The sequence below is a fragment of the Lycorma delicatula genome, chromosome 1, assembly GCF_047948215.1.
Source record: "Lycorma delicatula isolate Av1 chromosome 1, ASM4794821v1, whole genome shotgun sequence".
Classification (NCBI taxonomy): domain Eukaryota; kingdom Metazoa; phylum Arthropoda; class Insecta; order Hemiptera; family Fulgoridae; genus Lycorma; species Lycorma delicatula.
In genome coordinates this window covers 386740227-386767704 of record NC_134455.1, presented here as the reverse complement: position 1 = coordinate 386767704, position 27478 = coordinate 386740227, and the positions used below count along the sequence as shown (strand labels likewise).

The window sequence follows — 27478 nt, the reverse complement described above, 5'->3', positions numbered from 1 at the left end:
TACAATTATATTGAGAAGGTACTACGATGATCAGTTTATTAGAAATTAATCTTTCTAAGATAGTAGCAGTTGTCCCATTTCATAAAGGAAAGATTGTTTTGCTCCTAGATTTTTATTACAATAGAAGCAGATTTTATTGTTCTAAAATTATTTCAGTGTTGTAACTTATCAGCAAAGTTTAGGAAAGTAGCATACTTTGGTTTGCCAGCTGTCATGGCAATACCTGTAATGAGAAAGATAATAAGTTTGGCAGGGTATGTGCCATTTTTTGATGCTCTAATAATCAGTATCTGTCTATACCGCTGTGAAGATTGGATATCAAATTATATGTAGAGAGAATAGAAACTTCATTTATTTTTCTTTACCAAGCTGGAAGAGCACGTACATCAACATTTTTTCAAAGGAATGGTGTCCACCATAAATATTTTTGAGAATGTTTTAGTGCAGATAAGTGAAAAACGATTACTAAATATGAAAGACAAATCAAAATATGAAGGACTTATTCTTAAATACCATTAAAGTCTTAAAAAGACAGTTGCTAAAGTTGCAAAAGAATTAATTATTTTTTAAATTATATTACCAATGAGTTAATTTTTTATTTTCTATAAATGTTTTATTGACTTGTAAAATTGTGTAATTTAGTAAAAGAACAGTGAATTTTATTTAATCCTTTATTTAAGCTAAATACAAACTGATATTTTATATGCATTTCAGTAAAGTAAGAACTGGAGATACTTGGGTTAAAACGATTTATGTAATTTTGGTGATAGTTATATTGAACTAGACACTGTTGACATTACGTACTGCACTTACATCAAATAAGTAGTAAACAATAAGATTATTTTACAATATGATAAATATCACAAGTTGGACAACACTAAAAAAAAAAAAACTAGAATAAACCAATTTCATTACTTACCACTGTACTAAAGATTAATTTTGTGTTATTTTATTTAAATAGTTTTATTTTAAATTAGTTTTATTCTTTTTTCTTAAGTTAAGTTTCTTGTACTTTTAGGGGTAGTAAAATTATACTTCCCATTTCATATTTATTCTCAAAAAATTCATTAATAAAATTTTTACTAAATAATGAAGTAAAAATAAGATTTTTATTAAAACTAAACAAGAAATAATAAAAAACATGATTATGAATCAGGATTTATAAATTACCTTATAATAAAAGTTTTCAATCAACATAGTAAATAAAGAACAGTTAAAAAGTGTGAAAAATATTAATGAAGTAGACACTGTGACATTAAAATGACACTGTAGGCATTAAAATGAAAAAAGCTGTGAATTAAAGAAATACAAATGAAAGGTGAACAATTAGTAAAAGTATGAAAAATGTTCATACTAAACCTGTATTTGATGATTTAAAATAAAAAAGTCCACAAAATGCCAGCACACACTAAGAATTCAAAGCAAGTAAGTATGGTTTATGCATTATAATAAACAGCCTCATATTACTGTATTTTCATTTTACAACCAGTAAAGGTTTATCTGGAACCAATTAACATCATAAAGTGAGAGACCACTGTATATTATTAGTTTATATTCTTGTTGGGTTAGGTTGGCCATATTCAAATAGACTACTGATTTTTGTAAAAGGATAACAAATGCAGTTTAAATTTATTTTAAACAAATTAAAAATGTTAGTATCTTTATTCTATAATTATTAGTATTAGACATTAGAAATATGGATAACTATATAAAACATAATTTAAAATATTCAAAACTTTTGCTAGTTGTTATTCCTAGTTATAGATAAGAATTATAGATGGTTAGATTCTATGAATATAACTGTTCCTATTTGCACATTAATGCTGTTAAATGGTATCAGCTGACACCAAATAATGGAGTGGATTCCCCAATAGATAGGTATAAATGTTTAGTTCTTGAGGATGAATGTTTGTATATGTGAGAAAATGGTCTTTAATCTTCTGTGCTTGATGTCCTTGATAGGGCTTCATGTACCCATGGCGGAAACTACACATCCACTTTTCACACTCTGAACTACTGATTTACAATCAAAGTAAGATCGCTAGTTTCTTACTTGAATCATCTAAAAAAATCAATGAAAAAAGTTCCCTACTATTAAAATAGTCGTTCTTAATGTTATTTCAATATTTTTGGGTGTTGGGCATTTTGAGACCTGCTAAAAGGAAGGAGTCAACATTAGGATACATGAACGTGAGTGTCTGTCCTTATAACAAAACACCAAACACACGCATACAATATGGCTCCTAACATTACACATTTAACATTAAATATTTAAACTGTTTTTGTTGTATAATAAATGGCTTGTAATATAATAAAATAAGATTAAAACAAAAATGAAGATCTGTGAAACTTTCAGTACTGGAGATCTGTGAGTATACACAACACTTGCCCTCTATAAGCTAAATTGTAACAATCATGCTTTATATTTAGTTTTTTCTCTCAATTTTTTTTAACTTACTATAAAATCATCAAACACAAATTTTGCATAAAATTGCTCATTGCAATCACTATGTTATATATAATGGTACGCACAGACATAATATTTTTCAGTAAAATAAACTGGAAAGCATAACAAATTTTTCATAAAATATTTTACCTGAAGATTGGTTATTTTTCAGATGAAAAAATTAATATTTTTAACAGATCTTTCAACAAAATTTATCATTATACTTTTATTATTCAACAGTAATTTTCTTTTGAAACTTCTAAATTAATAACTGTTGAGGCACGATGTAAGCGATATAATTAAAACTTTCCTACTTATTTGTGAAAACCTGTCGTATGTAATAACCGACATCTATCTCAGTGAGGTAGAGTAAGTTAAAAATCTGTAATTCTATTTTTAACTAATGTTTAATTTTTTTATGACTTTTGCTAAAAATTGCTAATTTACTTTTTTTTTGCTGAATGGAAATTGTATATAATACACCATATCAGTGAATGATTTAATTAAATGGGGAATCAGTTATAACCAGCCAAGTCCTTGTTTCCTTCAACTTCATTGAAAGCAATTAAGCAGCTATTACTTTTTCTATTTATTTACATGTGCAATATTTACAGTATTTCTATTTTTCAATTCTGAAAAAATGTAAAATAAGGTACGGCGAGATGTTTGGTTAGGTGCTTATACAAGGTCTGTACTGGTTTTTTTTTTGGCAGCCAAAGTGGCAACACTGTAAAGTTACTAGTAAACATACGGTTGTATGAACAGCTGATTTATATTAGGTATTAATATTTTTAGTCTATTGTAAAACTTTTTGTAAACCTGTTTTTATTGAGTTATAAAAATGAGCGATGTTGTGCAATCAAGTTTTGTGTTAAACTCAGTGAGAATGCTACTGAAACTTTTTCAAAATTGAAAAGAACGTATGGAGATGATGCTCTGTCACAAGCTCAAGTTTTTAGGTGGTTTAAAGCATTTTCAGATGGCCAGGAATCAGCTGCGGACAATTCACGCTCTGCAAGACCATTAACATCAAAAAGTGATGACAATGTTGAGTGAATCAGAGACCTGATATGGTATGACCGGTGATTAACTGTCAGAATGATTGTAGAACAATTGAATTTGATTACACTGCTTTGTTACTCATATTAGGAAATTAAATTGTAATAAAAGTGAATTTCCAACAAGTATCAACGATCTTCAAAATATAATATTTAGTTTACAAAAAACAAAATTTCTACTTTTTACTTAGTATGTAACATTCAGTAACAGATCACCAGTATGTGAAATCCCACAGGATAACTATTTATCTCACAAAAAGTATCATAATTTATTCTGTACGTATTATAAAGGACAATAAATCCAAAATTCAAATAATACTTATGATTAAAAAAAAGACATTATGATGATTAACAGGAAGATCAAATGTTCAGATTTTCATGTGCAAAAGCTTTTGGATTAATTCTAAAATTTATAAACTACTAATTTTTGACAGAGCTATTAACACTGATATCACATCTGTAAATACAGATTTACATATACTTTGGATACAATTAAAGACTAGTACTTTAAAATAATAATATTTTACATTTGTAACTTTAGACAAGATATGCAAATAGCATCTCCCTTATGCTTATTAACAAGTCGTAATAATGCCAATTTATTATCATTGCTATGAGAGCTTTCAAGCTCAAATAATGTACAAATATTCAATAATACATTTTCTTGAAGTGCCGTATCAACATGTGTCTTAACTGTTTCACAAAGTATACTCAGAGCTTGTTTTAAACGTCCAAGGTATAACTGGCAGACAGACATATTGTTTTGAACCTGAAAAAAAGTGATAATTTTTACAATAAAAAAATGCAATAAAATAACCAATCATCAAATATTTCCCTGAAATGACCATCTCTGGTGGCAACTATTATTATTAAATAACAAAATTCAATAATTAAAATTATACAAATTACAATTATAATTAATTATTATACAAATTACAAAATGGTTTCTGTGCCATTAAAATTTGGTGAGTTAGAGTACTTTAAACATAAATAACTACAATACATATATAACTAAACTTATTACTTTTTCTGCAAATACACCACTATTAAAATATGATGTTAAAATTCCACACCAGTGATGATTGTAAAATTAATGTGTCACTGCCCGCTTTTAGAAAAAAGTAGTAACATAAAATATCTTGACATAATTGTAGAAGAATCTTTAAAATGGAGGCTTTATATAAAATGTACAAGCATCATTCTTAAATTCATAGACTATAAATTTTACAATGCATTATATACTCTAGATTGTAATCCCATACAGACTGTATCGTAAAAGTCATTAACCTACACCAAAGTATAAAACTTTTAGGTTATTAAACTCTAGAATATACAATGCATTGTAAAATTTACAGCTTATGAATTTTAAAATGTTGCTGATATATTCTACATGAAGGTTCCATTTAGAAATTTTTCTAAAATTATGTCAAGGTATTTTATGTTACTTTTTATTAAAATTGGGCAGTTACACACATTAATTTTATACTCATCACTGATGAAAGAAAATTTTAATTTCATATTTAGATATTGTTAGGCTGTATTTGCTAAAATTGTAATAATTTACTATATTTGTATTTAAGTTTAAAATATTGTAGCTGAATCACATTTTAATGGCACAAAAATCATTTTTAGCTATTTAAAAGACTTTTTCTCAAGAATCATGAGAGAAAATTAATACAGTATCATCAGCAAAGGAAATAATCATATAATCTTTTATATTCAATTTCAGAAAGTCATTTACATTCAGTAAAAAAGGAAAGGTGATAATAGCTTCTTACAGTAAAATAGGAAAATAAATTCATTTTACTTTTTTGATCTTTAATAGTCAGAATGTAAGGAGTTAGAATGTATAGTTGGAATGTAGTTTATTTCCTAGGAAGCTTTCAAAAAGATTTAATGCAATCCCTCTAAATCTCTTGTCATCAAGGACTTTGTGGAGTTCAAAAAAATTTTAATAGTTTAATTTTTATTAGTTTTTCAGTCACTTTGGCCAAATGCTGTAAATTTTTCTAAACCACTTATTGATTATGAAAGGAAAGGAATTTGAAACTAGGGAATCTATCTGCTTAAGAGTGAAATTGCTGATATTGTCAAAAGAAAGACTTTTCAGAAATTTGAATTGCTATTTCAATATCGGAAGGACTAACTGAACTGAGAAATATGGATTTAGTGGGAGGACAAGATTTGTTTTTGTAAGGAATATTATGAACAAAGGGGTCTTGTTTCGATATTAATTGGGCAAAATTATATCAAACTGACTGAAAAGGTTTTTTTTTTTTTTTGTTAAACTATATTATACATATTTTATCTTTATCTTTTATTTTGTGTGTCTTATGCTATATTTATCTGTATAAGATAAATTCATTTCATTATCTCTATTGCTGATTCCACTGTCATCACTCTCATCATCATTATATTTATTATTACAGAATCTTTGCTCTTTTAAAGAACATTAAATAAAACAAAATTGGTATTTAAACCTAGAACCTTATGGAGACAAGAGACATCACTGCACTATCACAGAGGTAAGTACTCATAACTGTACTAATAACGAAAACAAATAAATGTATTAGTAAATTATCTGGGTTTTTTTTCTGTAACTTTCAACATAATTTGAATATGTATAACTATTTATTTATTATACTTTAAATATGATTTATGTTTATTTTATTATAATAACAAAGAAAAATTTAAACATTTTAATTAAAAACCTGGAGAGTAAGTTGATAGAGGAGACCTTTTTATTTTATTCTTTGTTTCAACATCTTGTACATTCTGGGATTTTTGGTAGATAACATTTTATTATTTAAACATCCTAATAATACAATGATAAAATGTAAAAATGAAAATCCTGTATTAAAATGTTAAAAAATTGTAAGTACTAAACCAAGCATTTTTAGGTAATGATGGTTACTAAAGGACAACCCTACCTAAACTTGACTTAATGCAATTTGTTTTAAGTTAATAAAATCTGTTTAATTGTTTCTTACTCAATAAAAAATAGTTTACTTAAGAGGAAACATTCTTAGATTTTTTACAGAAAAATTTGGTTATCTATCATTAATTTCTTTCTTCCTTTTTATTTTATGATCAAATAAAAATTTGCTACATCAATCCCGTACGTACAGGAAAGTAATCTTCTGTAAGACTAGTCAGTAAGAAACAAAATAAAATCTTTTTTGTATATTTTTCAATGACTGAACAACCAAGGTGATTATTATTGCTCCAAAAAACATGAATAATAATAATATTTGTGATCTATAAAAAACACATCATTAATAATCAGTAATGTATACAACAGAGCAAAAAAATATTACACAAACTTAAAGTTAAATGAATACATGAAAACTTTCATCCAGAAAAATAATTAAAAAAATTTTAAAATAAATCCAAGCAGTTAAATAAATTAGTAGCCATTCACAACTGGTTGGATGGAAGGTTGTGCTTGGTTGGCTTTATATGTTTTTGACACTGTGCTGTTAATGAAATGAACTTTCATGTTTGAAATTGGTTTCTCATTTAAATTATCTTGTACAAAACCGTACAGATATATATATATGTAATTATGTTAAGTGTAACTTGAAAATTATGAGTAAGTCATATAAGAAATACAGTAAATCTAAGAAGCATGGTGGTGCAAAAGTATCATGATCTAACTGTATTGCAAAATTTCATAGCGTTTGTGTAAATCTAAAAACCTACAAATACAAATAATTTTTTTTCTATTATTATTATATTCTATTTATTCTATTAATAAATAGAAATGGAAAATGCATGGAATGTGCAAGAGAGAAAACACAGCCTAACTACTGAGAAAACTCAAGAAAGAAAAATCCTTAGCTGATATATTTAAAATGCTGAATGAAATGAAAGATGGAACAGCAGTTAGGAAACTCAATAGAATGTCATACTGATATGGAAATAATGTTAAATAAATTGTACAAGAAAAACTGAAGCACTGAAAAATTTAAGCACTAACAGCTAAAATATTACTGCTTAAAAAGAAAAATGAAACTTTGCAAAAAGCTGTTTCAGATTCACAGCAAACTGCATTGAAATTCATAATTATTCCTTGGAAAAAAATAAGAATATCAACAAATAATTAATTTAAAAAAAAAATTAAAATTGTTTCCCCTTTATAAGAAACTTAAGATTTTGCCCCTTAGGTATTTATATGTTCATAAAGTTTTAACGATTTTCTTTATTAGAAGTATGAATAATAGAATTAATAACGCAGAAGATGTAAGAAAATCATGCAGAAAAGACATTTTTATACTGTCTAAAACAAAACTAGAACTACATAAACATTTCTGCACTTTTTTAGTTAGTACTAAAAATGTATAACTTACTCCACAAAGTAATCAAGAAACGAGGGAACAAAACTAAGTTTAGTGCAAAATTCTCTTGGTTATTTGAAGTAGATAGTGTAGAGAAATTGCTGTTCGATTAATAGAATGCAATGTATGAAGGAAATTTTTGTAAAATAAGATTATACAATGGTGTGAAGTATCTGACAACACAAATTACTTAATTATTTTAATTTAAAGTTTTGTTTTTGTTATTTTAATTTTGACGGTATCCCCAACATGAAATATACTATAGGGGAAACCTAATTTTTCATATGAAGTGTTTTTTTTTATACAGAGCGTATAAGTGGTTTAAGTTGGTAATGTTTCTAAGATACTGTATGTAAAACAAAATTTAAGAAATGAATTATTATTATTACTAGCAGTAATAGTAGTAGCAGTAGTATTAATATATAACATAGTGTAAATAACTGTAAAGAGCTTCCACTAAATAAATGTAACAGATTTAAGGAATTTAAAGGATTTGTAATTGTGATGATATTACCTAAAAATTGTGACAATTCTGTGTCCTAATTAAAATCTCTGATGCAATATGTACAGTAAACACAACAAGGGAAACTGCAATGCACAGCAGTTAGTCAACGGCATATAGGAATTGTTTAGTTTCATGTCCTCCTTATTATTGGTAAATAAACTGTCTAACTCTTTTCTTCTTACTTATGTAAAGCATATAAATTTGTTATTCTAGTTAAGTTCAACAGCTGCTTTGTATTATATATTTTTTCTTTCTAATAGTATTGTCTAAATCAATCAGTAAAGGATGTAACTTAAAATGTGAAACTAAATATAAATACATTAATTATAATACTCTTTAAACATAAATATTGTACATGTACACCATTTAAAACTAATATTGTATACCATTTTAAACTTAACAATGTGAGATAATTTACTAATGACTATAATATTTAAATAAGTGAAAACATATCTAAATGTGTTATAAATTAAATATATATTGATCAGACTAAATAGGACTTTATTTAAAAATATTAATGATCCAGCAGCATAAATTCTGAATAATGAAAGACGCACTTACACAGTTATTCAAACCAGGAGTATCACTAGGTAACATGACATAACCATGCATTAGCATTAATCTGGTGCATCTATTGCAAACAATTTCATAGTAACTCTCTCTCACTGGTAATTTAATGGTAACAAGCTAATTTTATTTTTTAATAAACTGCAGTTTATTGCCGACTGTTAACCACATTTTTTTTTGTGAATTTTTAAAACAGGTGTAAAACCCAATATCTATAAGGTTCTAGAAATGTTAGGTAGAAAATTAGAATTTCAATCATGTGGATAGATTCTAGCATAAACATAATATAACACGGAAATATAATTGAAAGCGATACCAACATCAAGAGATTAAGACTTAAAGTAAAAAATAGAAATTAATAAGTAAAAATACCATGATATTGGCTGGTTCTAAGAGTGAAGCTTTATGAAATGCATCATATGCATCTTGAAATGCATGTTGAGAAACTGCCATCAATCCTCTGTCAACTAGCTCCTGTAAATCAGCAGTGTGGCCAGTAAGTGTTCCACTGCATATAAAAAAAACACAGCAATTATAATTTGTAATTAAAAAAATTGTTACTACAGAAAGTAATGCTAGAATTATGATTTTTAAGTATCTCACATTCACATTTCACTAAAAAAAAACACCCACTAGATTCTGCAATTACTTTTATCAGAGATTGTTTATTCTCTTAATTTAACAATTATTAAAGTGGAAATGGAAAAAGAAATAAGTTTTTTAATAGCTCTTGAAAGTGTCCACTTTATGTACCTGCAAAACAAAAAAGGGCAGAGATGCATCAGAGCCATGGCTGCGGTCTTTTAGATATAGAATATTAACATGCCTGTTGGGTGAATGTAAGAAGTTAATGAATCTCCAGCGTTTAGGATAAAAAAATTTTTTTTTTACTATTTACAGAAATTTTTTCCAAAAATAAATGTATTTTGAGATATCTCCTACTAATCTACTTACTATTTCCATCAACTTTATTACATCTTCTTAAGTATTTTTAGTTATATCTATCTCATAGGCTTAACAGGAACAATAGAGGGAGATAGAGGTACGAGTGTTTACAGCATTCGGCTTTTTCACATTCTACAGGTCTACACTCCACCTTGAACATTTTGAACTTGTTCAATTCCAGTTGACTCATTCCTTCTTCTTTTTTTCAATTATGGTAAGCTTGAACCTTCTTTAAATTAAGACATTGAATCATTTCAAATATTATCACAAAGTTCTCAACTACTTCACAATTTTTTATACACACCCAATCAAGTTTTCACACAAGTATTATTATAAAAAATAGATTTCGCATAGATAAAACAAATGATACTCGCTGTACAGGCAATCATGACATAACCCAAGTTTTACTAATTTTACTGCGGCCAAGCACAGATTTCACTAGAATGGTGGACATGCGCAACGCTTACTATCGCTTACTATCTTACCTTGAACGCTATTTTGGCAAACTCTTTGCACCTGCTCTCTTCAACTCTTTATTATATTTTCACTTCCTTTTATAGTTATAAAATTATTGAAGGAAGGCTGGTGTAGAGTTTTTTGGTACCAAATCCATACATGTACTCTACATCAAAATCAGTACATCTGATTTTAGTCTATCAAACCATTTGTTTTATGATAACATGAACTTTTAACTTAATTAAATGATCTCTACCATCCTGTACAGTTTTAATAACATGCAAACCCTTTTTAAAAAGAGAATAATTGAACTGTGAATATTCAAGAATTTAAAAACATACAGTTGGTACCACTGCTTGAAGAAAAATATAACACACTATCCCATACACACAATTTGTATGTTTTTTGTATGTGTTTGTATTTAAACACATATTGTATGTTATGCAGCAGCTCATGGTGTAACCATTTAAATAAGTAATTCTGTGCCACATTGCAATTTTTAGAGTGATTTATCCCCACAATATATTAACATGAAATTTTGTATGAAACTGAAATATGCATATATACAGAAACATATGAATTATTAGTATAACTTTCTAATGAGGACTATTTTATTAGTACTCAACATTATGAGTAATCTACATAATTTAAAAAAGGATACAAGTCAGTTAATAATGATCCGGGTACAGGAAGATCATCAACATTAATAGATGACTGTAATAAAAATTAAAAGACTTTTATGATAAAACTCAAAAGAATTTGTATGTTCTAATTTCTGTTTACCTATCAGCAACCAAATGCAACATTTCAGTGGACAAAAGGTGTAATTCATTCATAACATTTCAAGGTGTAATTCATTACAAATTCTTTCCTGAAGTACAAACCAACATTACTAAACAGTCATTACTATCTTTACATTTTAAAAAGATTACAAAATAAAATCAGTAAGAGGTTCAATCACTGGTGGAAGAGGTAAAAAGTTCAAACTTTGGTCCTCCAAGTGATGGCTGCTTCATACGACAATGTACCCTCACATTTAGCATTATCAATCCATTAGTTTCACTGAAAAAAATGGAGTCATTTCTTCCCCACAGCATTGTCAATTCATTAGTTTTTTTATGAAAAGAATCTGATGCGGACACCACATCACTTCCTTGTAAGCCTATTAAATTACAGATACATATTTTTTTTTAAAATGAAAACTACATAAAATTTTATTTCATTAATAACTTCGATATTTTTTCAAATTTTTTTTTAATGTTATTGAATTATTATTTACTGAATTTTTTTTTTTACAATCAGAGGTTAATAATTATTAATAAATCAATATATTTAAATTAAAAAAAAAGTTAAAAAAAAAAGAGATGAAATCAGATTTGAACTGATGTGCCTTCCCCTTGTAAGATCCAAATAGTCCATTAATTAAAATTTTATTTGGCTATAACTCTGGAACCAATAAAAATAAGTATCACTTATGATATATTGTTGAAAAGAAAGTTTTGTGGTACATAAATTAAAATCTAATAATGTGTTAAACAAAGATGGTACACCAATTTATAATACAAAAAGAAAGTTTGATAGGTGGGTGGAATTTATTGAAGAGTTATACGGAGGAAATGAATTAGAAAATGGTGTTATAGAGGAAGTCAAAGAGAAGAGGATAAAAGGGGAGAAACAATACTGACATCTGAATTTAAGAAAGCATTAAAAGATTTGAATGGCAGAAAGGTTCCTGGAATAGACGGAATACCTGCAGAATTTTACTGCGCAGTGCGGGTGAGGAAGCAATAGATAGATTATTAACTGGTGCGTAATATTTATGAAAAAGGGGAAGTTCCGTCAGACTTCAAAAAGAGCATTATTCATGATACCAAAGAAAGCACGAGCAGAAAAATGAGAAGAATAGAAAAAAATTAGCTTAACTAGTCATGCATCAAAAATCATAACTAGAATTCTGTACAGAAGAATTAAGAGGAGGGTGGAAGAAGTGTTAGGAGAAGACCAATTTGTTTTCAGGAAAATAACAGAGACAAGGGAAGCAATTTTAGTGCTCACATTAATAGTAGAAGGAAGATTAAAGAAAAACGAACTAACATACTCAGCATTTATAAACCTAGAAAAGGCATTCGATAACATAGACTGGAATAAAATGTTCAGCATTTAAAAAAAATTAGGATTCAAGTACAGAGATAGAAGAACAATTGCTAGCATTTGCAGGAACCAAAAAGCAACAGTAATAATTGAAGAACATAATAAAGAAGCTGTAATAAAAAAGGGAGATTGACAAGGATGTAGTTCCCTACCCCTGATACTTTTTAATCTTTACATAGAAATAGCAGTTAATGATGCTAAAAAACAATGTAGATCTGGAGTAACAGTACAAGGTGAAAAGATAAAGGTGCTACGATTTGTTGATCATATAGTAATACTAGCTGAGGGGAAAAAAAGATTTAGAAAAAACAATGAACAGCATGGATGAAATCCTACACAAGAACTACCGCATTAAAATAAACAAGAACAAAACAAAAGTAATGAAATGTAGTATAAATAATGTAGATGGACCACTGAATATAAAAATAGGAAGAGAAAAAATTATGGAGGTAGAAGAATTTTGTTATTTGGAAAGTAGAATTACTAAAGACTGATGAAACAGGAGCGATATAAAATGCTGAATAGCACAGGCGAAACGAGCCTTCAGTCAGAAATATAATTTGTTTACATCAAAAATTAATCTAAACATCAGGAAAACATTTTTGAAAGTATATGTTTGAAGCATAGCTTTATATGGAAATGAAACTTGGATGATCGGAGTTCCTGACAAGAACAGATTAGAAGCTTTTGAAATGTAGTGCAATAGGAGAATGTTAAAAATCAGATGGGTTGATAAAGTGACAAATGAAGAGGTGTTGCAGCAAATTCATGAAGAAAGAAGCATTTGGAAAACTATATTAAAAAGAATAGACAAATTTATAGGCCACATTTAAGGCATGTTGGAATAGTCGCTTTAATATTGGAGGGACAGGTAGAAGGGAAAAATTGTGCAGGCAGACAACATTTGGAATATGTAAAACAAATTGTTAGGGATGTAGGATGTAGGGGTACACCAAAATCAAATGACTGGCATTAGATAAAGAATCTTGGAGAGTTGCATCAAACCAGTCAAATGACTTAAGACAAAAAAAAAATAGAAATAATAATTAACAAGATAGTATTAATCTAAAAAGGTATCAGGACTGCCATTTCAAAATATGTTAATATATTTCCCCTACTTTTGTAAAGAATATTGGTGTTAACTTTATGCCAAATATTATTAAAATATTTCTGAATATTCATAAGATATAATATTTTGTTTAAAAACATAATAAAGAGGCAGATGGACAAGTAATGAAAGAAAGGTGGGGGCAATTTTTCATAGCAATTTATTATATTTTTTATTTCCTGTTCTGGACCAGTTACTTAACTTTTTCTATAACCTCCGAAGACACCTTGGACTATACTGATTACTTTGGCAACATAATTATATTTCAATAAATTCTGAAATATTTATTTTTAAAAATTAATAATTACATAAATCAAAGAAGTACAATTTTTATCTTTAAAAAACAAAAATCATAATCCTAAAAAAACTTCAATTTGTTTTTGAAGTCACTTACGTCTGGGTTTTTTTTAAAGACTGCGCCATTTGGAAATTTTTTTCTGCACCCATCACATCTCCCAACTGTAGAAGAACACGACCTAATACAGAATATAAGGACCTTTTTTGTGAAAGCAAAGTCTCTTTCTCACATAACAGTTGTAGAACATCAACAGCTAACCAATAATCCTATATAACATAAACATTTTATTTTTTATTTAAATTAAGTACATCATTTAAAATATAATTAATAATAAAATATACCTGAAGTTATTATTCTCTAGATAATTTTAAACCTCACCCCATTATATTTTTCTGAAAATATTCATTACAATATCATACAGATAGGCTGGAACTCAACTGAATGTGAGCAGTTCATGGGGAAAAATGAACTTTTTTTCTTAAAGGCATAACTGCTAGGATGAAATTCAAAGAAAGTAATAGAAATCTAAGACAAAAACACATAGAAAAAGTTTAGTAGGCAAATCTTTTTTTTTTTAATTTTACCAGTTGAAGAATTAGGTATAGTTTGAATATATTTGGGCATAATATATGACAAAAAATGGAACATTTATCCTAAATCATTATAACTAAACTTAATCATACAATGTCACAAAAAGCAAATAAACATGTCAAATTTTTTCTCTGTATCAATAGAAACTTGTTTATAACAAATTACAAGTGATAACAAAACATATTAATATTGTATCAATAATGATAAAATATTCTCAGTATATAATTTTTCATTCACTATTTTTTTTTTTTTTTTTAACTACAAGTAAATAATAATCATCCATATCAGTATCATATATAAATTAATTGACCTACAAATAATTGATCTATAAATTAATTAACCTTTGAAATATATGATAAATAGCATTTACTATTTGTATTAACAAGGGATTATTAACAAAAATTAATAAATGTATATTTGTCATACGTAAATTTAAAAAATCAGACTTATTGCAATGCACCCAGCTAATTGGTAAATGGAATATAATATATTTGCATTATTGCTTATAATAATAAATATAATTTATAAATATAATCTAATCAAACTTAATCTACACTTGTTTCGCCCACTAACCTTGACTAGCAAGTGTAGGTTAAATTTGGTTAATTATTTTAATAATTTCCAATTAACCGGTAATTTTCTAATTAGCTGGTACACTGCATTCAGCCTGATTTTTTAATACACCTATGACATATACATAGAATAGAAATCTAAATAGCAAATTAAGAAAATAATATTTCATAATTTAATTTAAGTTTTAAAAACCAAAAATCAATTAAATTAATAAATTAATTACTGTGGATGAAATACAACAGAGCTATGCAAAATGGTCGTTGAAGGGTTTTTTGAGTTTTTTAGTTTTATAGTTTAGATTTATTTACTGTAGATTAACTTGACCAACTCTTAAAAAGTTCTAACTTGTAAAAAAAAAGAAACAAGAAAAATTAACAAAATTTCACATTTTAAAACATATGAGTTTGCTATGAAAAACGCGATATAATAATCAATCTTAACTAAATTACAATAATTATAAAATTAATCCAAAATTATAAACATTTCTTTGTCTTTTTCTACAATTTTACACTGTGGCAGTACTATTTAATCACATCCATGGCTTATCTTCTCTGAGTTATTTGAAAATGTTCTTTGTTTATCTAATAATTGGCATTTATTAAACAGTCTTTTGCAAAAATCCATTCAGCGTTACAAAGTAAATTTACATTTAAAAAGCTTCTGTAATCTGTGTACTACACATGACACAGTAAGTATTAACTACATGGAAACTTACCATAAACTGTTTCTGTTTTGGTATCAGATTGAATAAAGATTAAAAAAATGTTGGTTTTTTTTTAGAAGATTTTACAAAAAATAATCATAAGGCATGAAAAAAAATAACAATTTTATCATAACAATGGTTTACTTATTTATAATCATATTTTTACATACTCTCAAAGAGTATATTTGTCCTACAAAAATTGTTACGTAAAATATTCAACATCAAAACACTGAATAATTACAAAATATAAAAAAAACGTTTTATAAAAATCATAAAAAAAATGAATTAGCACAATTAATTATTTCTCTTTTTAGTGAAATTTCTCATGTATGGTAACATTAGTTTAACATTTTCTCTTTTTTTATATCAAATTTATAATTAGGAGAGAAAAAAAGAGCTGTATATATTAGAAAGACATAAAATTGTAAAATATAACACCAGCCTGTATTCAAAAAAAAAATCACAAAACACTTTTTCTGAAGGCCTGATTCACACTCAGAAAGCACTAAAAAGTACAACTGAAAAGTATTGAATAATTGAGAAATGTACATAAAAATTCTAAAAATAAAAACTGTCTCATACTTCAAGTCATCACTACAAAATAAGAGAGAGAATGTTTGAAGATTTAGCATAATGTTACAGAACCAAAATTTTTTTTTTTACAAGATCTCACAAAAAATAATTGCAAGGCATTAAGACTGAACTACTTGGTGATCAATATACCAAAACTATGATTTTCTCCATTGCACAGGCTCTTAAAAGGTGTATTAAATAGTAATATACGGTATTTTTCTTATGCTTATTTTTACGGTACCAATTTTGAACTATGTGTTTTGCAAGAATTTTTAGCAATTTAGTTAAATTTTAAACAACCAGCTCATTGATTTAATTTTTTATTATGTGATCTTTTACAATTAATTCAATATACGTTATTTTTTCAACATTAATAACAATGTTTTTTTTTTTTTTTTAAATAGATAATTATTATCTCTCTCTCTCTCTCTCTCTCTCTATATATATATATATATATATATATATATATAGGTTTGAAAATAGATTTTTAAAAAATTCATTGAAATCCATTTTCAAACCTTTTTAATTGAAATGTTTCTTAATGAGTTTTAAACAGTTTTTAGAAAAAGATATTTTGCAAATGATTGCATACCCTATAACACTCATAAAATGTACATAATTCATCTGATACCTATTTAATGAAAATGAATGCAGGCTTTTTGCAGGAGCTTATTGGAGTTGTATGAATACAAACAGAACATATGGCCTGACTGCATTAGAAATAAATAAAGTTGCTAGTACTGAACATAGCTTCAGAAATTTGAAAGAGATTATTAAAAAGCCAAGAAATCTCTATTAAAGGACACCTACCAACTCTAAACAACAGACAGTTTTACAGCCATTTCATTAAAACACAGTTTCTTAGTTAAATATTCCAAACAGCAAACATTCTAAATGACAAAGAAGTAGCCATGTTAGTAGAAATAATTTATATTATAATAATAAAATAAATTTAAAAAATATATAATTCAATGAACTGTAATCAGTAGGATAATTTCCTTGTTATTGTACAACACTCAATTCTTTATTGAAGATGAGAATGATATGGCTGTCCATATATGTATAAGCTGTATGTTTATTCTACTACAAACACACCCATTAAGCTAATTTAGTGTAAATAAATCAAAACATTTTGCACTCATTTAACAGTTTTCTTCACTATATCTTGCAATATTTATTCCAAACATAGATAATGTCTGATGTGGGGAATATGTCAACTGACAACATAAGTTAAAACATAGAAATTGACAAATTTATTAATGTTGACAGAAATCTGTGTATTAAAATATAGAGTTGCTTTTAACTTTACTGATATTTCACAACAAAAAAGAGAGAATAATAATAAGGAATTTGTAGTTGAAGTAATTGAGACTATGAGTAAATAACATTATGGTAATGCAGATCTAACAAAGATTACATTGTATGTTTTAATAAAGTTAACCATAGCTGAAAAGGAGAAATTGAATTTTGAAAAAAGGCAAATTTGGTTTTGTGATGACAGAATGTTCAATTTTTGTTTAGAAAAGCAGAAGATGCAAAATCAAGGCGATTAAAAATTTGTTTCAGTGAAGGCAAATAATTAATGTGTATATATATATATATATATATATATTTTTTTTTTTGAAAATTCAAATAATTCATCAACATATTGATCACTGAGCTAATTAAATTAAAAAGATAACATAACCACTGAAACATATAAACAGAAAAACCTAAAAAAAATAGTCTTTAGTTACAATAGTCGACTTACATGGGATCCCACATCATCACTTGGTATACAATTCTATAATTACACCAAACAAATGAAAAAAAAATTAAAAATTTATAAATTTAGAAAACATAAACACGCTAAACCACAAAATTTGTAATAAAAATACAATTCCACTGCCATTACTGGATTGATATAAATTTTAAACATCACACATCTACGTTTGTAATCACTGTTGCCACTTGCTACAATCCACAATATATTTAATTAAAACATCCTTCAAATACAATCTGGTGATTCATCATTTCATATGTTTGTTTAATTATATAAATATAACATTTTTCAAGTATATTCATTTTTTTATTGTTAATACAAATTATACCATATCATCTTATATCATCTGTTCATCGGAGTATTGCTTCATTGGTAGTTGTTTAACAAATCAATTTAAAAATGAAAGAACTTTTGCCCGATTGTTCCAAGGAATAAAAATGCAAGCAGGGATAAGTCTTCTCAATTCAGAAGGGGTGAAACCAGCAAGATTATTCATTAAAAAAATGCAGCAGCAATATGGAGAGTTTTTCACATCAAGTGGTTCCAAGATCTAAATGGAGTGATAATTTAAAAAAAGTACAATTTCTCTCTGTGATGAACAACAGAAAGGAAGGACTTCCACTTCAAAGAATAATGACAAAATCGGTTAAACAAATAATTCACAAACTAAAGTTGAGTCTCAAATGAGCTGAATGTAATTTTCAATAATTCACAATTTTTTAAACTTTTGAAAAGTTATGTTCACTGGGTTCCACATCAAATGACAGTTATTCACAAAGAAAATCGTTTAAAAATTTCCCAGAAGTTTATGATGAAGATGAAGGAAGCTGACTCTTTTCTTAAATGGAAAATAATTGTTGATGAAACATGGGCTCATCACTTTCAACCCAAAAGTAATAAGTAACAAAGTTTGTCTGAAAACATCTTTATATACTACTACAAAAAATTCAAAACTAACACATTTGCAGCAAGGTTGATTATAACAATATTATGGGTATGGGAGACCCAGTTTTTATTAACTTCACACTTTGAAAACAAATGGTGAATAGTGAAAACTAGTATGAGCTATTGTGATCACTGAATCTTGATAAGATTCATCAAGTCCAAAGGTATGTATGGTAAATTTTCAGAAAGTGTGATTTTCCTTCAGTGTAATGCTTGACCTCACATGGAAAAAAATCCTCTGCCTTCAAAATTTTTGTTTCAAGCTGTTGAACCACCTACTACACTGTGCTGACCTGGCTCTAAGTGATTTTCATTTTTTTGGCCCACTAAAAGAAGAGCTGCAAGTGAATTATTTTTGTTCTGATGGATAGGTCATGGAAGCAGAGCACATTTGGTTATGCTCTAGACCAAAAAGTTTCTTTCAGGAGAGGATTCAACAACTTGTTAAAAGATAGACTAAGTGCCCTGAAGTACAATGGGATTATGTTGAAAAGTAAGCACATCTCATTTACATAACATAAATTTCATTTTAACTAATCCATAGTATTCGTATTAAAATTGTTAAAATATTAAAATACAGAAGGCACTTGGAGGAAATGATCATCCCTATTCTCCCTTGCACTGTCATTGAATTTAGAAGCCTCATAGGGATAACCAAAGAAACTACTGCCAAGTAAGATCAAAACAATGCCATTCAAAGAATTATTACACAGATCTTTTTACATTTAATATTCTTTGAAATATAATATTAATAATATAGAATCCAGGAAAAAACAGTTAATTACATCATAACTTTTACTCTGCAACACCTGAAATATAACAGCATCCTAGAAATTGAAGGATTTAAGATAATGATAAATGCCAGTGATCAAAGGCATATTACTAAACAATATTAGTGTAGTTTCACCTTATGCTACCACCATTTATTAGCAGCATTCACCAAACTGAATAGTTTATAATAAAAAAAAAAAATACCAAGAAAAATACATAGAATATAAAAAATTAATTACCTTTTGTAAAAGAGCTACATTAACTATTGCATGCAGAACTCTAGCTTCACGTTGTTTCCATAATTTTTTTGATTCAACTCTATCTTGGGGTGTCAATTCAAGCTGACTTCCATCTTCACTACGACCATTATCCAGATTACGTAACATCTACCAACAAATACATCATCATTTACAAAAAAATTAAACCAGTGCATCAGCACAACCTGATATATGTGTTATGTTCATGTATATACACAAGTGTACTCGCATATGAAAACACTTCTTTACTTTTTCAAATGAACAATGCCAGATATTTAACAATTAAATTTTCCTACAATAACCAGGATGGTAATCTTCAGCTGTCATCTAATCTCTTTCAGCAAAACTCCTTAAAAAAAAAGGGGTTATCTATTACCAGCCATCCTTTTGTGTATATGGAATGTCCCAATTTGATAATGGTAAACAGCATGGTAACAGATTGTTAACATTTGAGGTTCTTGGGGTTCAAAAGAGACTGACAGATCAATGAAAGGCAGAACAGACTATGAGGTTAGAATTAATGACCTCTATAAGATTACAGAAAATAAATTCACTAGTACAGTTGTAGACTCAAGAATTATATTTTCATAATATTAATTTTACATGTTTTCAATATACATAAACTATGATATTAAGAAAATACTCTGAAGTTAATTGGCAATAATTTATTTTTTACACTAATACAAAAAAGGATCACCATTATATTTTAAATGGCCTTAAATTTAATATGTAAAAAACAGGATTTTTAATAAGTTTTACTAATGTATAACAAAAATTTAATTTAGGATTGAATCAGAACCTTGCATGTCAACTATCCAGTGTCCCAAAGTTGGACTAAAATATATATTAATCAGTTTAAAATTTGTTACGAAACCATGCATAGAATACTAAATGTACAATACTGTAATTAAAATATAATTCACTGCAATAACTGTCTGAAATCATAAAAACAAATCCATTACAAATTGCTATTTGAATGGCAAGGAGATATCATTTCTCCTGCGATCATGGCCTATTAAGCTGCTAGCCAATGTTAGATTGATATGCAAATATTACTCAAGAGTATTACCCTCAGTATTCAGTAATCTATAGTCTTGGAATATAAATTCTAACTTTAATTCATGTATGAATAATCATTTAATAGAATTGTAATACTTTACGCTTTATCATAATTTAAAACAGTACAAGTATTTAATGTATTACTGAAAATTTCTCTTCATTAACTTGTACATTACTAGTCTTTTAATGGGTTTTAAAAAAAACATTATTTTTTTTCAATCTGATCAGCAAGTATTTTTGTAATTTTATCAAACAATGGATTTTACACAACTGTTTTATTTTGTATAAGTTTTTCCATACTAATGTTTACAAGATAATTTTAACAAAAGATATCTTAGATGAAAAATTATATTGTCTGTATAGAAAACTTGAAGACATATTCAACTTTACAAAAATTAGTCAGAAAACGAACTAAAAAATTAATGTGTCAGTTCACAGTTATAGCAGTCTCTTCATATTGTTATTTGTTTTCTTTTATTTTTTTTAATCACAAACCCATGTTCCTCAGCATCTATTGTGATTTCAGCAGGGAGAATTTTTATAAACATCTATGAAAGACATATTATACAGGGTGTCCCATATAAAACGCAACCCATCAATCACTCATCCATGAAATTTCAAAAGTCAAGCTTACTCCCCTACTCGTTACTGAAATGGACTCGTCCAACATCTGAACTTCGCGGCGACGCAGTAGAACACTACCGATAGTAACAACAATGCAATCATAAAGTTCAGTGTATTGCTAGAGACAAGATGGTGTTTTCGCTAGATGAACGTGTTTTCATTGTTGAAGTCGTACTTCAGTACGAAATCAGCGGTTGCAGTGCAAGATTTGTTTCGCCATAAGTACCCAGATAAACCAGCTCCTAAAAAACATCAGTATTAAGGTTAGTTGCAAAATTTAGAGAGACCGGTTCTGTTAATAACAAGGAACACAAAAGATCTGCATCAGTGTTGAATACAGATACAGTCACTGAAATCAAAGACCGATTACTCGCCTCGCCAAATAAATCGATGAGACGTTTATCTGCTGAAATTAATTTGTCTAAATCAACTGTTCATCGGGTGACCAAACGATTACAATTACGACCTTATCGCATTCAAACGGTTTATCGACTTCTTGAGCCCGACAAAGAAAAACGGCTACAATATTGTCAACGGTTCCCTCGATTTCTGCGTGAGGGAATTAATGTTATGGATTCGTTATTTTTCACAGATGAAGCATGGTATCATTTGGATGGCTACATAAACAGCCAAAACAGTAGAATTTGGAGTGCTGAAAATCCCTACGTTTATCAGAAAAACAATAACACCCGCAGAAGTTGGGCGTGTGGTGCGCGATATCGTGGAAGAAAATAATCGGTCCTATTTTTTTCGAGTACACCATTAATGCAGAACGATATCAGGATATTTTATTTCAGTTCATTGCACTCTTGGAAGAGGAAGACAGACACTGCTGGCTACAACATGACGGTGCGACATCGCACTACGCAGGTTCAACTTCTGATTTCGTCGAGGAATTCTTTGGTAATCGTGTTATCGGTCGAGGCTTGTGGCCACCAAGATCTCCAGATTTGACTGCGGCGGATTTTTTTCTACGGGGTTACCTCAAAGAAAAAGTCTACAGCAACAAACCACGAACACTTGAACAATTGAAAGTCAATATTGAACAAGCTGTATTAAATATCCAGCCACAAACTTTGAAAAAAGTTGCAAGAAATGCTGTAAAAAGAATTGAAGCTTGTATTCAAGAAGATGGCGGCCACTTCCAACATTTACTCTAAATGTAAGGTAATGGATGGTAATAATAAAAATTACATTTACACATGCCTTTTTATTATTTCAATACCTACCAATATAAGGTTGGGTTGTGTTTTATATGGGACACTCTGTATAAAAAAAATAAATTTTTTTTAATAAAAATAAAGTTAAAAACCTAAAAAAAACTGAAGTTTTTTAAGGTTATTTTTAACATTTTTATTTGCTGCTGTTGCAACTTATTAATTATTTTTAATTCATTTATTATTTAATCTTGATAACTGTTTGTTAATTTCCTTAATAAAGCTGATTTTTTACGATACAGAAACCAAATGTACCTATTTTTTTATTAACTAGACTATATATAATATGCCTTTATTATATATATATATATATATAATAAAGGTTACTGTTGCAATTATAAGATTGTAATTGTGTATTTGTGTGTATATAAATGTATATATATATATTTCATTTATATTTAATAGATCAACCCAAGTACAGATTAACTGGAATTTGATTACTTACTTTATTTCATTACATAAGCAGAAGTGCTTTCGCGAACTTAATTCTCATTATCAACTGCATTACATTTTTATATATATAAATGTAATGCAGCTGATATACATTTCGAAAAACATCATAAACTTGCAATATATAATATCATATCACATATCACTTATTAATTTATAGTTTATGTTAAAAATTTTTTAAACTAATTAAATTTAAAGTAAATTTAAATTTACTTTATCATACTTTAAAAACTTACAACAGATTTAAAAAACTTTTTTTAAATTATAAATCAAAACAAGATGTAAAATATAAAAAATTATAAAGATTAAGTATTAATTACAACTGATATTAAAATTAAGATAAAAAATTGAAATGAAACAATTTTTTACACATGTGAACAATGTGACGTCAATATAAACAAATTAAAACTAAAATTAAATTAAAAAATAAAAATTACAAACTTTTTAAGAAAAATCAAAAACTTAAGTAAAGTAAAATTATATGGTAGTTGTTTCACGGAATTTTCTTTACTAATCAGGTTGGAAGGTTGATTACTCAACATTATTTTCAAAACAGATAGTGGTGCTATCTACTGCTGTCTTTATAATAACATTGTCTTCATACTCCATCTGAGGTTGATCTTATTAAATTTATTCTTATATTATATATAATACTTTTCTAAAATGTCAAAACCCTTATTATTCATATCCATAATGCATTTTTTAATTTCTAGTATTTTTAAGTTTGTCTGAATATCTGATATTATGTGCTTAGTTTTAATCAAATGATCTGATTAAAATGAACTTCTAAAATGTTCCATGAATCTGGTTTTAAAAAATCTAGAGGTCTTATCAATATAAATACGGTCACAATTATTACATTCAATTTTATAAATACCACTCAAATTGTATACATAAGAAGGATTATTACGTTTATTACTTATTAGATGTTTTATTATATGGTTATTCGTTCAGTATGGGGGTTAAGACTTTTTATTATCATAAACCTTTGTAATGTGTTTGGCTATTTTATCAGTTTATACATATTTTAAATATACATTGTCAATTTTTTATGTGTTGTTTGTGACAACAAAAAAATTGAAAAATTTGTGTTATTTTCAATTTATACAATTTTTTTTTATTATCTATCAATTCACTATCATAACTATTATATATAGCAATCTGTTTTATAATATTTAATTCTTTGTTTAATTATTTGCTCTATTTACCATATTTGTTATTTGTATTAGTACTAATCTTATGTGACCATGGGTGATTTGAAGCTCTGTGTATAGTGGTTTTGTTAGATGTTGGTTTCCTGTATACTGAAGTTATAAATTGATTATTTTTACCAAACTCAATACTAACATCTAAATAATCAATTTTTCTATTGTTATCAATTTCAAACATAAATTTCAAATCATTATTGTATGAGTTTAACTTATTCACGATTATTAAATATTCATCATTTATCACAGGATTATAGACTACAAAAATATCAATGTATCTAGTCCACATTAAAATATCACGTGTATGTGTTATCATGTAAACTATCTTATCTTCAAACTCCTGCAAATAAGCCTAAGACAATATGGATGACAAAGGGAAACCCATCAGTAGTGTATTTTCATGGGTGTAATATTAGTTATCAAAACTAAAATAATTTTGTTTACATATTTTTTTTATAATAACAATGATATTTTCAATAAATAAGGGATCTTCATAATTTTGTATTAATATTTTCTTTAATATATTAACAGTTACTTCTATGAGTATACTAGGATACATATTACAGTTATCATAACTAACCATCCTAGTTTTATCATTTACATTTAATAATTTTAGTTTATTTACTAACTTGTATCCATTTTTTATATTCTATTTACATTCTAACTTTATTTTACTTCTGAAAATTTTATCTAATATTTTAGATATAATGTAAGAAGTACTGGTTTTAAAATTAATTAAAAGTAATTAAGTACGCATAGGTATACCCTGTTTGTGTAACTTTGGTAACCCATTTAATATAGGTGCACCTGGTTCATAGGTGCACTTGGTTCATAAGGGTACAATCTATTATGATATGTTTAATTATTTCTATAAGTAAAAATATTACGAATAAGAACGACATTATCAAGAATATTGTAGTGGATTCCGAAATAAATATAAATACAGCAAACACTAATGATAAAGATATTTTACAGAATACCACTGGCAATAAAACTGTTGATATAAAATGAGGAAATATAAATTTCAAACCCTTGATTAATAATAATAAAAAAATAATCTACAATCTAAATGTAAATTAATTTATAACAACAGCATTATTTTAAAATCTGACAAAACTCATACACCAGTCATGATATGTTTTAATAAATATAAAAATTTAATGAAACAATATATAATAGATAATGATTTAAATTAAATAAATGACACTTCTAAAAAATTTCTGAGAATTATGAAAAGTTTAGTAATGGAATTTCGTAATATTGCTGAATACTGATCACTCAAGAGTTAATGTAAGGGTTGTTTTTCTAACCACTAAAAGTGTAAATGCCCAATATTGGTGGTCCTAAACTGGTTATGAGATTAATGTATTAAACTAACTAGAATATATTCTCTAAAGATTTTTTTTTTTAGTTTATTTCTAATGAAATGAACTGCACTAAACTAACAGAACACGACAAGATTAAAATACTGCCAGTGCCAACAGGTCAGTTAGGAAACTCCTTTGAGAGTCAAGAACTTTTTATTTTTAAGATAAAACAATAAAAATCAAGGAAAATTTTGCATACAATGAATGGCAAGACAAAACATGAATTATAAATGACTTGCTTTCAAATTACCTGGAAACTGTTCTTCTGAAGGACCTATTGAGGCTAATTAGCAGTGGAATTAATGGTAAATTTTCTGAAAGGGTGTTGCTAATTACCCCTGAAACATTCTTTTCAAGAAAGTTTTCTTTAAAATTTGAAAGCGAGCCATTATATTTCAACAATTTAAAAAAATAACTTGAGCATGATTAAATATATTTTCTTTCTATAAAAGCAAATCTGGTAAAATCTGCAAAAAACTGATAAAGCTAGAAGAGAATAAAGTCAGAACTCATAATATTAGTGCCCCTCTGAATTTTCATAAATATAATGAGGTAATTATGATCAGTTTTTGAAGATTTAAAATGTTAAAAGTGTCTAATTATTGTTATAAAATATAAGTATGAAATGAATAGATTCATAAAATTATCAAACCTTACGAATAACAGCAAGTATTAAATGCAATCTGTCAAGAGCCTCTTGATGTTTATCACAAAAACTTGGTAAAACAGCAAGTAGCAACCTGAATTGGAAAGGTATAAGTGTACCAAGGCGACCACCGTATAATTCTGGATAAAACTGATAATACAGATCTGGGCGATCACAATCCCACCACACACTAGCCTCTGCCTCTGCTAATGAAAAGGCTTGTAATTTTACAAGTAAAGCAATTCTTGTAAACCATAACTGAAAAAGATAAGTTAAAAATAAATATTATTTATGATTTCAATAAAAATTGTTTTTTTTTACTTAAGATAAATATATTATTTAAGAAGAAAATGAAATGAAAAACTCAGTTAAATCACATTAAAAAATCTGCTGAAAAAATGAAATACTTCTCTAAGTTTCTGTAGTTATAATAATTACAGAGTAAAGACTATTCCCTGTTCCACTGCATATATATACAAGGTGTTACCCAACTGATCACAAAATAAACCTATAAAAAATAAATAACTGTCTTAAAAATTATTGGCTTCCGTTCCCTTCTAAGTCTCTTTCTGCATGGTTAGTGTAATCCCACTGTTTTTCCATGAATAGAAACACTTCTCTTAATCATCAAGAATATTCATTGCCTCCCATGATTCAGCCAGGATCCTCCAACGGTTTAAAACATCATTCCTTAAGCTTTAATTTCATTTTTGAAACCAGGAAGAAATTCCATAGGGTCTAGAGATTAGAGAGGGTGTGGAATGACTGTCACATTTACAGATGTCAAAAATTTATGCACAAGTGATACATTACAGGTTGATACATCAACCAAGATTTGTTGCATCAAGTCATTTGTAACAG

General features: G+C 27.4%; 1 protein-coding gene across 1 annotated transcript in view; it reads right to left on the bottom strand.

Annotated features, from left to right (window-relative positions):
* Window positions 1-1643: 1643 nt before the first annotated feature.
* The window catches only part of LOC142317327 (trafficking protein particle complex subunit 12-like), a 37830-nt gene continuing 11995 nt past the window's right edge, over window positions 1644-27478 (bottom strand). Inside the window, exons 5-9 of the mRNA XM_075353787.1 lie at window positions 26624-26875; window positions 20029-20175; window positions 13968-14137; window positions 9286-9421; window positions 1644-4273 (exon numbers count right to left, since the gene is read on the bottom strand). Coding sequence (XP_075209902.1) covers window positions 4028-4273; window positions 9286-9421; window positions 13968-14137; window positions 20029-20175; window positions 26624-26875 — 951 coding nt within the window. The 3' untranslated portion in view covers window positions 1644-4027. The remainder of the gene's footprint in view (window positions 4274-9285; window positions 9422-13967; window positions 14138-20028; window positions 20176-26623; window positions 26876-27478) is intronic.